The 11,477-nt window shown below is 46.1% G+C and overlaps 1 protein-coding gene across 2 annotated transcripts in view; it reads left to right on the top strand.

Annotated features, from left to right (window-relative positions):
* tfeb (transcription factor EB) overlaps positions 1–11,477 on the top strand; it is a 114,450-nt gene that overhangs the window by 82,541 nt on the left and 20,432 nt on the right. For both annotated transcript variants that reach the window (XM_048612001.1, XM_048612002.1), the window contains 3 exons: positions 1,464–1,713; positions 5,708–5,965; positions 6,183–6,278. In XM_048612001.1, coding sequence (XP_048467958.1) covers positions 1,513–1,713; positions 5,708–5,965; positions 6,183–6,278 — 555 coding nt within the window. In that variant the 5' untranslated portion in view covers positions 1,464–1,512. The remainder of the gene's footprint in view (positions 1–1,463; positions 1,714–5,707; positions 5,966–6,182; positions 6,279–11,477) is intronic.

Genomic DNA, 11,477 nt, shown 5'->3' with positions numbered 1-11,477 from the left:
GGGACAGGTCTGTCGCTGTGTAACACTGGGGTACAGTACCGGTGGGGGACAGGTCTGTCGCTGTGTAACACTGGGGTATGGTACTCCCTTGCACATGTGTGTTCTTTTCTTTTATTCTCTGGCACCACCATGACAAGCAGCTCTGTTCTGCCTCCACTGCAGAATTGGCCCCTCCCCGGAAATCTGACAGGGAATATCTCAAATGTTGTAATGAAAGTAGTGATTTTATAGGTATACAACTGGTCAGTCCACGCCTACAGAACTTCCAGAAACTTGGATCTACACTGAAATTCTGACTGATGCTCCTTCTATCAGCTGTAGGCAATCTGCCTCGGTTCTCCTCTTCCTTCCATTTATCTCAGAATGTTGACATTTCTGCTGACATTTTAAAAAGTGTGCACCAGTCTCGTCTCCTTCTCCGTCTCCCTCCTTCCAATGACCTGCATCACTGGGTGAAAGGCTGAGTGCAGGAGGTAGGTTATAAACCCTGAACCAGTTTGACATTCACCATCCAACTGAGGAATTGGTTGTTGGCATTGTGGTTGCATGCCAGGTTGTGTTTTGTTGAAGGTGTATTGCATTCTGGTGACTGTCATGTGCAGGGCTCATGGCCTGTGTCAGACTGACATGTAATAATGTTAATCACAGCCCTCAGTCCATGTCAGCTTATTACCTCTCGTTGAGGAAGTGGTCTGATCTGAGCAGACAAAGCAAGAACTGCAGATGCTGGAGTCAGAGTCAACACAATCAATCAGAACTGATGAAGGGGCCCAAGCTGAAACTTCGACTTTCTTGCTCTTCTGATACTGCCTGATCTGCTGTGTTTCTCCAGCTCCACACTGTGTTGAATCTGATATGAGCAGCTTTCCTCGAGAAAGTCCACTCTCTCCCCCCACCCCTTCTCCTTGTGTCTGTAATATATTTGCTGTCTGGTATCTAAACGTGTGAAATTATCATGGACAATTGTCTCACATTGTTGCCCTATTTTTGTAATGTATGTTTACATTAATTGACTGTCCCAAATTGTTGGGAGAGTGGTCTGGGGGAGAGTTTTCTTGTTGAACTTAGGTGAGTTGAAAGATGATAGATTATTGGAGGGATTGTGTGGATGCTGGGGTGCGGGGGTGTGCGGGAATATAGAGTTGAGGTTAAAATCAGATCAACCACGAGTTTACTGAATGGGGAAGCAGGCTGGAAGGGCTGAGTGGCCTACTGTTATTCCTTGTTTGTTTGAGTCTAGATCATATTGACTTGCTGGGTCAGTACTGTGGGCAGAGAAGAGTAAGCCATGTGGAACTGGTGATGGTAGAGGAGGTGCAGGGCAGAGGAGTGGGTAGGTGAGGAGACGGAGACAAAAGGTGAGTTGTGCATGGGGAGGTGAATATCGAGGAGTTGGAGGAGGAGAGGCTGTATCTCTCAATGCAAAGTCTTTCTGACGTGATACTGATCTGTGTATTTTGCAGTGATTTGATTCTGACAGAAAGGGAAGGCGGGAGTCTAGCCTCGCTCGCAATGTCTTCTCGCACGGGACTGCGCATGCAGCTAATGCGGGAGCAGCTGCAGCAGGAGGAGCAGCGGGAGAGAGAGCAGCAGCAGCAGGCAGCCTTGCATTACATGCAGCAGCGCATGGCAGTTACTGCCACACCTGCCATCAACGTCAGCAACACTGCAACCTACCAGCCCAGGCCGCAAGTTCCTATGGAAGTTCTAAAGGTACTGCCGAACTCTCCGCACACCTCCCAGAGCTGTCTATCTCTTTGAAGCACTACCATCGAACGCCCAGTAGGGAGCTTGGCGGAGAGGGGGAGCAAGGGTCTGAGTGAATTGGACCTGGATGTTTCCTCACCAACTCTCTCCCATCCTACTCACTAATTCATTTCCTAGCAACCCCCATCCCTCCCCTTCCTCCTTCCCCTGCCCTTTACCCCTCCCTCTTCTCTCTTTCCTCTCTTCCTATCTTTTCCCTACAATCCCTTTCCCCCCAATCCCTTCAGTGTTTTGTCTCCTTTGCTGTGTGAGGTAATGGACCTGAAGGGGTTAATGTTGATGTTCCGTTGGCTCCACCCATTGTACTGATATCATACACACTCTGTGGGTAGAGACAGGAGTGTTCTCCTCTCACTGTCAGAGGGTGCAACTCCAACCCAGGCTAATTGTACCTATTGCTTTCACACAATAAACCTCTTGTTATCTAAGACCAGTGCTTTTTCTGTAGAAAGTCTACAGTGGTGTACCCTCTGCCACTAGATTGGCTCAGGACAAAAGAGGATTGATTGCAGTGAACTACCTTAAACAGCTCTTACTCGGTCCCAGACACTGGTAGAGATGGGAAATAAGACCTAGGAGCAGGCCATTCAGTTCCTGGAGCCTGCACTTGATACAATCATAGTTCATCTCATCTTGCTGTCAACTTCATTTTCCTGCCCACTCTCAATCACCCTTCAACTTGTTAGTAATTAAAAATCTGTCTATCTCCTTAAATTTACTTCATGTCCCAGCATCCACCGCATTCTGGGATAGTGAATTCCATAGATTCACGATCTCCTCATCTCGGTTTTAAATCTGCTACTCTTCATCCTAAAACTCTGGCCTCTCATTCTAGATTGCCCCTCATGAGGAAACATCATCTCTATGGTGACTTTGTCAATCCCCTTTAGCATCTTAGGGACCTCAATTTGATCTCCTCTCAGACTTCTAAACTCCAGAGAGTATTGGCCTGAACTGCTTAACCTCTATTCAATACCACAAGGTGCCAGGAGTGGCCGTATGGGAAAGGACTACATCCTTCTTCCTCCATGCCCAGTCCCTGTATTTCTCTACCCCTCTCACCTCACTGGTACGACTTTGACAATATCCAATTCTTCAGAAAGGGTCTAGGCCCGAAATGTCAGCTTTCCTGCTCCTCTGATGCTGCTTGGCCTGCTGTGTTCATCCAGCTCTACACCTTGTTATCTCAGATTCTCCAGCATCTGCAGTTCCTACTATCTCTGAAACAGCAGATGGTGGAATTTGAATTCAATAAATATCTGGAATTAATCATCTAATGGTGAATCCATTGTTGATTGTCGTAAAAACCCATCTGGTTCACTAATGTCCTTTAGGGAAGGAAACTGCCATCCTTACCTGGTCTGGCCTACATGTGACTCCAGACCCACAGCAATGGGGTTGATTCTTAACTGCCTTCTGGGCAATTAGGGATGGGCAATAAGTGGTGCCTAACCAGCGATGCCCTCATCTCATGAATGAATAAAGGAAGAAAAAGTGAGGTTGATGCCTGTTCAGAGGGTATTTCTGATTCTGGCACCGACTGAGTTGCTGTGTATATGAGCACATGCTGAAACAGGTACAAACTTTGTCAACGGCCTCTGCCAGAAACACTTCAAAATTATTTCCCATCCGTCGATTGTTCTAAATTATCAGCAGGTTGTTGCGTAGATAAACACACACTGTGTGCACAAAAAGGAATCCACAGTCAGTAATGTGGTGATGTGTGACCGTATCTTGGTATCACCCAAGGATAGCACCTGTGGATGACAGTGAAACAGTCGTGCCTGGGACAGAGGACTCTATCTGGCTTACAACTGTCAGAGAACTCCCTGGTTTCCCGAGTCCAGAGAAATTCTGAAATGAGCTGTAAATATTTAACACCTGATGGGGTTAAAAAAAAGAACGTGTGTTGGAGGTAATTTCTGAGCAAGTGTCATATTTTAGTGAACCACTGAGCTAAACTGTAATGTAGGGGACGGTGCGAAGGATTAGGCTGAGTGCAGAAGGGTTTAAGAACATAACAGCAAGGAGCAGGAGAGGCCAAGTCAGTCCTTTTACTATGAGGTGCTGGACCTTTCACCAGGTCAGGGAGGCAGGACAAGAAATCAGACTCAGGGGAAGCATAAAACATTCATTTATTTCTATGTTAAGGTGAATAGGAATTGGGTTTGGAATTGGGAACAGGAGCTGGGATTGGGAGAGAGGGATTGGAGCATTGGGTGCGGTGTAAGGGACAGAGACAGAGTAAGAGGAGAGTGAGAGCAGGAATTGTTGACTTCCTTTGTCGGAGAGAAAGCAGTTAATAAAGCAGATCACTTTGTTTGGCTTTGTTAACAGGGGCATGGAGTACAAGAGGAAGGGGGTGACATTGAACTTGTACAAGACACTGATTAGACCTCAGCTGGAGTTTTGTTCTGGGCACCACGTTAAAGGAGAGATGTAAATGCATTGGAGAGAGTGCAGATGTGATTTACAAGAACAGTTCCAGGAATGAGAAACTTAGGGATGGGCAGTAAGTGCTGCCTGGCCAGTGACACCCTCATCCCATGAATGAATAAAGAAAGAAAAAGCTACCTCTACACTGTTGCCATGAATCACTCCCAGGACAAGGACAGCACGGAGTTAGATCCAGAGTAAAGCTCCGAAACAGAGACAGCATGCTCCCTCTACAATGACTCCCCAATGGCTTCTCTACTACCAAAGGACAATCAGCCCCCTGTATCACATGAAGATTTAAATGCCAGATTTTTGAGCCCTTGGTATAAATATAGATGTGGATCTCTTACTGTCAGGCCAGGACCAGGAGCGCTCATTTGCTGCAATTGAGTTTATTGGATGCCAAGTCCTGAGTCAGATTGTTTGTTTCTGTGTAAAAGGTCAGTGTGGGATGGAGAGGCAGCTCGAGTTCCTGAAACAGGACAAAGCCAGATTTAACCCCTTCATCAGAGGGTGACATTCAATGATAAAATGGAGAACTTCTGTGACCACAGCAATGATTGGGAAAGGGATGGTTAAATGAGATGAAGGAAGTTTATGTTTGGAATATCCGACTGTGCAGTAATATGTTCTTCTAACAAATGAGTCTCCAGCACCATCATGCTGCACATTTCATTGTGACACATATGAAGAAGTTACTTTTCTATCTTCTCTCCCTCTTGTTTACAGTTTAGAATTCAGTTTATTCTCATGTGTTGTCCAGGTACAAAGAACAGGAGGGCAGTGAAAAGTGTACAATGTCACCAACACACAGTACCATCTTAGGTACTAAGTACCCAGGTACAATCTTGGCTACAAATTGTAGAGAAAATAAAAAAAAAGTTACACTACATTACAGATATAGATTGTGTAAATTTGGAGAATAAGAGATAAAGTGAAAAAGATAGACATTACAGTCTTTCTATAAGGGCTTCCAAGTGGTTTGACTGGTCTCCAGTGGTTCCCAACCAGTAGCCACCTTCGCACTAAGCTGTTGGCTATCCCCGCTCGGGGCCTGCTGACCACCCCATTTCACTCTTATCCTTTATCAGCTAGAACTGCATGTACTTGTGTCTGAAACTAGTGGGAATGAGATATCAACACAAAATTGAACAAAGCTCTCTTGGGGTCAGTCCTGAGGGGATGGACATTGTCTGAGGGTCAGTGCTGAGGGAACACCGTGCTGTTGGAGGGTCAGTGCTGAGGGAGCACCGCGCTGTCTGAGGGTCAGTACTGAGGGAGTGCCGCACTGTCGGAGGGTCAGTACTGAGGGAGACCCGTACTGTCGGAGGGTCAGTACTGAGGGAGACCCGTACTGTTGGAGGGTCAGTACTGAGGGAGCGCTGCACTGTCTGAGGGTCAGTGCTGAGGGAGTGCCGCACTGTTTTGCTGTTTCAGGATTATTACTGACAGACCTGCAGTTTGTGGGTTTGTAACGTACTGACAAATATCCTTCCTCCTGCAGGTCGAGACTCACTTGGAGAATCCCACAAAGTATCATATCCAGCAATCACAGAGGCAGCAGGTGAAGCAGTATCTCTCCACTACGTTAGGCAACAAGTTTGCTGCTCAACCCCTGTCGATGGGACACTCGCACCCTGTACAGCCTTCGGCTGTCTCCCCTGGTCTGAGAAATGATCGTGTGATGTCCAGCTCTACTGGAAACAGTGCTCCCAACAGCCCAATGGCCATGCTCAACATTGGCTCCAATCCAGGACGAGAGGTATTGACCAATTCGTGTCCAGGGGGTTTGCAAATTAACAAGAAAGCCAATAAAAAAAGAGGCTTGTCCATACTCCTCCCTGTCCTAGACATCATTTTACCTCTGTTAATGTGGTTTAGACCAGTGTCAATGGCTCTGGTATCTGGTGTATTATCATTGGGTTGGGGTTTTACTGCGGTCCACTCACTGCCTTGTTAACTGCCCTCTCTGTTCCTAGATAGATGATGTGATCGATGATATAATTAGTCTTGAATCCAGCTACAATGATGACATTCTGGGATTCACTGACCCCGCTCTTCAGGCACCAAACACTGTAAGTACCTCAAATATTATCAGTTCCCCTGATGGAGGACTGCGAAGTTGGACTTAGGAAGAATATATTTTTAATAAAGAACTTCCTTGTAGAAAAGAATGTTTAATTCTCTGCACCAGAAGATGTATTTCCAAACTAGGAATGCTGATTAGATTACTGGGAGGTGTACACCTTATTATTTAAGGTGTAAGACTGAGTGGAAATTAGTTTTTCCCATGCAGTTTCTCATTACAAATTCTGTTTCAACAACATACTGATCGACTGTCATACTTGTTAATGATCAAATCTTTGATTTCACTTGGAATTGAACTCTCATTGGCTCTGTTGTGAGTGATTGATCTATCCAATGATTTATTGTTCAGCTGGTGAAAGTTGCGGGATTGAAAATTGGTGACTGGGCCCCTCCACAGGTCACTTGGAAACTAATTGCTGTCTTTATCTGCCATTTTATATCTTTGGGGTTGGAATGATTCCTCATTGATTCTGTCTCTGGTTGTGCTTGGTTACAGTCTCATGAATATGCTATTTCAGGTGATCAGCAGTGAGAATCTCACACTGCAGTTTCAATCATTGATCTCTGCTGTTGTCTGAGGTAGGATTTTGGGAGAGGTGCCACCACTTCTGCTGAGCAGCCACTTGATGGTGTTGGCTGGAACTTTGGCTTTTTCAGGATGCAGAGCTGGGCTGAGAAGTGGCAGATGGAGTTTAACCCTGAAAAGTGTGAGGTGATTCATTTTGGAAGGACAAACTTGAAAGCAGAATACAGGGTTAACGGAAAGATTCTTGGCAGTGTGGACGAGCAGAGGGATCTTGGGGTTCATGTTCACAGTTCCCTGAAAGCTGCCACTCAGGTGGATAGAGTTGTTAAGAAGGCGTATGGTGTGTTAGCTTTCGTTAATAGAGGGATTGAGTTCAAGAGCTGTGAAGTTATGCTCCAGCTATACCAAACCCTGGTTCGGCCACATCTGGAGTATTGTGTCCAGTTCTGGTTGCCTCATTACAGGAAAGATGTGGAAGCATTGGAAAAGGTGCAGAGGAGATTTACCAGGATTTTGCCTGGAATGGAGGGAAGGGCTTATGAGGAAAGGTTGAGAGAGCTAGGGCTTTTCTCTTTAGAAGGACAAAGGATGAGAGGTGACTTGATAGAGGTGTACAAAATGATCAGAGGTATAGATAGAGTGGACAGCCAGAGACTTTTTCCTAGGGTGGAGGTAGCTATTATGAGGAGACATAGTTTTAAAGTGAGTGGAGGTAGATATAGGGAAGACATCAGAGGTAGGTTCTATATTCAGAGAGTGGTAGGGGTGTGGAATGCATTGCCAGAGAGTGTAGTGGAGTCGGCCTCATTAGGGGCATTTAAGCGGCTATTAGATAGGCATATGGGTGATAGTATAAAGTAGGAGTGGAGGTTAGGTAGACCTTAGGATTAGGGTAAAAGTTTGGCACAACATCGTGGGCTGAAGGGCCTGTACTGTGCTGTACTGTTCTATGTTCTACGTTTCTCAAGTCTGAAAGTGGGTAACTCACTGCCTCGGGGCTAGGGAGCCGGAGGTCCAGGACTGCACCATCAGGTCCAATACATGGCAGCATCTGGTGGGTCTGTGACTCTGACAAAGACCAACCTTGGATCACTGTCAGTCATCCTGAGGAATAGGGAGGCCTAGAAGGGCAGTGATAGTCCTCACAGCCACATCACAATAGAAAGAATAGGTTGCATTTTTATAATACACATCCTCGGGACATCCTTTACAGCCAGTGAAATACTTTTTAAATTTATGTATTGAATGTGGGTGTTACTGGCTGGGTCAACATTAATTGCCAATCCCTAGTTGCCCCTTGAGAAGGTGGTGGTGAGCTGCCTTCTTGAACCGCTGCATCCGTGCGTTGCAGGTAGACCCACAATGCTATTAGAGGGGGATTTCCAGGATTTTGACCCATTGTCACTGAAGGAAGGGTGATTTATTTCCAAGTCAGGATGGTGAGTGGTTTGTAGGGGAACTTGCAGGGGCTGGTGTTCCCATGTATCTGCTGCCCTTGTCCTTTGAGATGGAAGTGGCCGTGTGTTTGGAAGGTGCTGCCTGAGGATCTTTAGTGAATTTCTGCAGTGCATCTTTTCAACTAGTCACTGTTGTCATGGAGGAACCCTGGCGGTCAAATTGTACAGAGCAAGATCCCACAAACAGCATTATTATAACTGGTTAATTGGTGGATAAGTATTGAGCTAGATAAGAATCATAGAACCCCTACAGTGTGGAAGTAGGCCATTCAGCTCATCAAGTGCACACCACCCCTCTGAACAGCATCCCAACCAGACCCATCCCCCTACCCGATCCCTGTAACCCTGCATTTCCCATGACCAACCCACCTAGCCTGCATATTCCTGGACACTATGGGCAATTTAGCACCTAAGGACTTGGGTGGAGAAAGGTTGAGATTGCTATCATTCAATGAGTACCACCTCGTTTAAGACAAAGCTTCTTCTCTTTAAGACTCCTAATGGTTTACTTCTGTTATTGTGAAGCAACTGGGCCATGCACCCTGTTATAAAGAAGGTGGTAGCAAATTACCCCAACCTCAGGCTGATAATGGCTGGCATTGCAACACATATAACACTGGCCTTCTTCCACATCACACCTGGCTTCTTCCTCATCCTGCTGAGAGTGTGGGTGGGTCAGTTTAATGTCTCATCTTCAGACTGGCCCCTCTGACAGTACAGTAAGCCAAGATATGGGCCTCCAGTCTCTGAAACAAGACTCATAGGCATGGACTCTAGCGACAGTGACACCCACTGAACCAAGGTAAACTTGGTGGCTTAATGAGTGGGATTTCATCAACTGTGGGGCCATGGAGACTGGACAGATCTGGCCTGGCATTGCAGTCAGCTTAGGGTAGTTCACAAGTTGAAACAGGGTGTTTCATGGGACCCTGCAGTTTCATATGAGAAAGGGTCTGTTACCCACTGAAGGTAGGCATGTTGTTGCCCAGAGGGAGGGTTTGCGAGAATACCATCAGCCACATTGCTAACAGGGGTAGCAATTTCAGGGTAGTAACACCCCATTTCCACTGGGCAGAAAGCCTCACATTATCCCTCGATCAGAAAATCAGGACTGTCAGAGATTCATGGTTATGACTTGGGAATAACTGCAGCCGGAGCAACTATTTTAATTTGTCGCTCCCAGGATGGGCCTCCTTTGAGAAAGTGGCACCTGTTTAATCAGCCGTGTTGTCAGCATGAAACCAGAGAAGTTGTCCTAAAGAATGAGAGAGATCACCCACAGCACAGCTAAGGTCTATTCTTCCTGTCAGTATTAGACAGACCCGCAGTGTTGAAGCTGCCAGCTCGTACCAACCAACACTTGTTACATTTGTCTGACACTCTCGTCGCTGCCAAAATAAATTGATCAAAATTTATGAAAGAAGTTAGATGCAGTGATGAGATGGATGGGAAGATTGCCTTTCTTGTAGGCTCACTGTTAAATTTTCTATGAATTTTACTTTGGGAGGTTATTGCCAAGGGCTCAGGCCAGCTCGATAGGGGAAACCCACTGACTGAGTGTGTACTGGTTACTGGAGTACAGAGTCACTGTTTCCCACCTTTCACTCCCATCTCTCAGAGACTCGCTTACCGTGCACTGTGTGACTGATCATTCTCCCTGGTATTTGCAGCAATCGCTGCTGTGTGTTTGTGGGGTGAGACTGTCACTGACCAGGCTGGCATTTATTGTCTGTCCCCTGAAGACTTCTCCTACATTCAGATATACGCTGATGCCACCTGGTTGTACATAGCCTGCCTCAGCCAATCCACTACATCCATGGTGCCAGGCTCATTCGCCATAATTTCATGAAAGAACATAGTCGTACTGCTGGGAAGGCTGGTGTCATTTTTGGACCCACTACAACCTCTATAACATTCTCTCCTGCATAGAAATGTCTGAATTAGGAACAGGAGGAGATTATTCAGCCCATCAGCCCAGCTCTGCCATTCAATAAAATGGTAGTCTTAACTCCACATTCCAGCCATCCCCTCTCCCCTCAAACCCATCCTCCCCAATAACCTTTGGTGTTAACAGCACAGACCGGTCGCTTTCTCAACCGAAACCAATGATATCAATGAGCTGAAACAGATTGAAGGACAAACTGGATCAATGAATTGCACACAGTGCAGGGAAAGTGCTGAATAAGTTGTTACAGAAATCCTTGTTTCTGGTTTAGAATTGAATAGCAATTTATTGTCACGTAAATTTTTACAAAAACAATGGTGAAAAGTTTGATAAGTTGCCATACTACGGCCCCTAAATTGGTGACGGAAGTCATAAATAAGAAGAAAAAAAGAATAAAAATCCATCACAGTTCAGTTAATGACTCCTGGGTTCGGGGTACGCTGGAAAACCAGTTAGATCAGACTATGTTTGGAGATAGTAGGAACTGCCGATGCTGGAGAATCTGAGATAACAAGGTGCAGAGCTGGATGAACACAGCAGGCTAAGCAGCATCAGAGGAGCAGGAAAGCTGACGTTTCGGGCCTAGACCCTTCTTCAGAAAACCTATGCTTAGCGACTGACAGCAGACTTTGAGATCAAACTGCCACATCTGATGGCGCAATGTTTAGTAAAGTACGTGCAGGAGGGTGGGTCTGATATGGCTGGAAGTTGGGAACGAGCTGAGAATAGCCACGGGACAGCTGTACTATCATTCGCTGCATTTGGCTGTCCATCAGAAATTACTTACGAAAAAGTTCTCTGGCTGAGTGTGTTTATATTGAGGCCAATGCTCTGCTTCCCACTGTGTGGTTGTGAAATTCAGAAGGCCCTTATGGAACCTCTGGGGACTTTTAACGTCAAGACTTACCCTGTCTGAATGTCTACCCGCTACTGACCGACAACAGGGGCATGTGGCTGACCAGCGCCATGAACCCAGTGTGAATGTATTACACTTCCCATGTAGGAAGTGAAAAACATGAAGCCCAACATTTTACTTTCCAGATTTGTTGATTCATGGTACAGTTCCATCGGAACAAGAAGCAGTGCGATACAGGAGGCTGGAGGGTAATTCACCAGTCAGGTGGAAATCCTTTCCTGTACCTGGAGGCCATTCTGTGTGAGGTGTCTCAGAGCATTGAGGGCAAGATTGAAAAACAGAAGTTCCTGGAGAACGTAGGAACTGCAGATGCTGGAGAATCTGAGATAACAAGGTGTAGAG

This window comes from Rhincodon typus, chromosome 25 (genome assembly GCF_021869965.1).
Source record: "Rhincodon typus isolate 14 chromosome 25, sRhiTyp1.1, whole genome shotgun sequence".
NCBI lineage: Eukaryota > Metazoa > Chordata > Chondrichthyes > Orectolobiformes > Rhincodontidae > Rhincodon > Rhincodon typus.
Note: the sequence above shows the minus strand (reverse complement) of the source record. Positions and strands in the feature narration are given on the sequence as shown.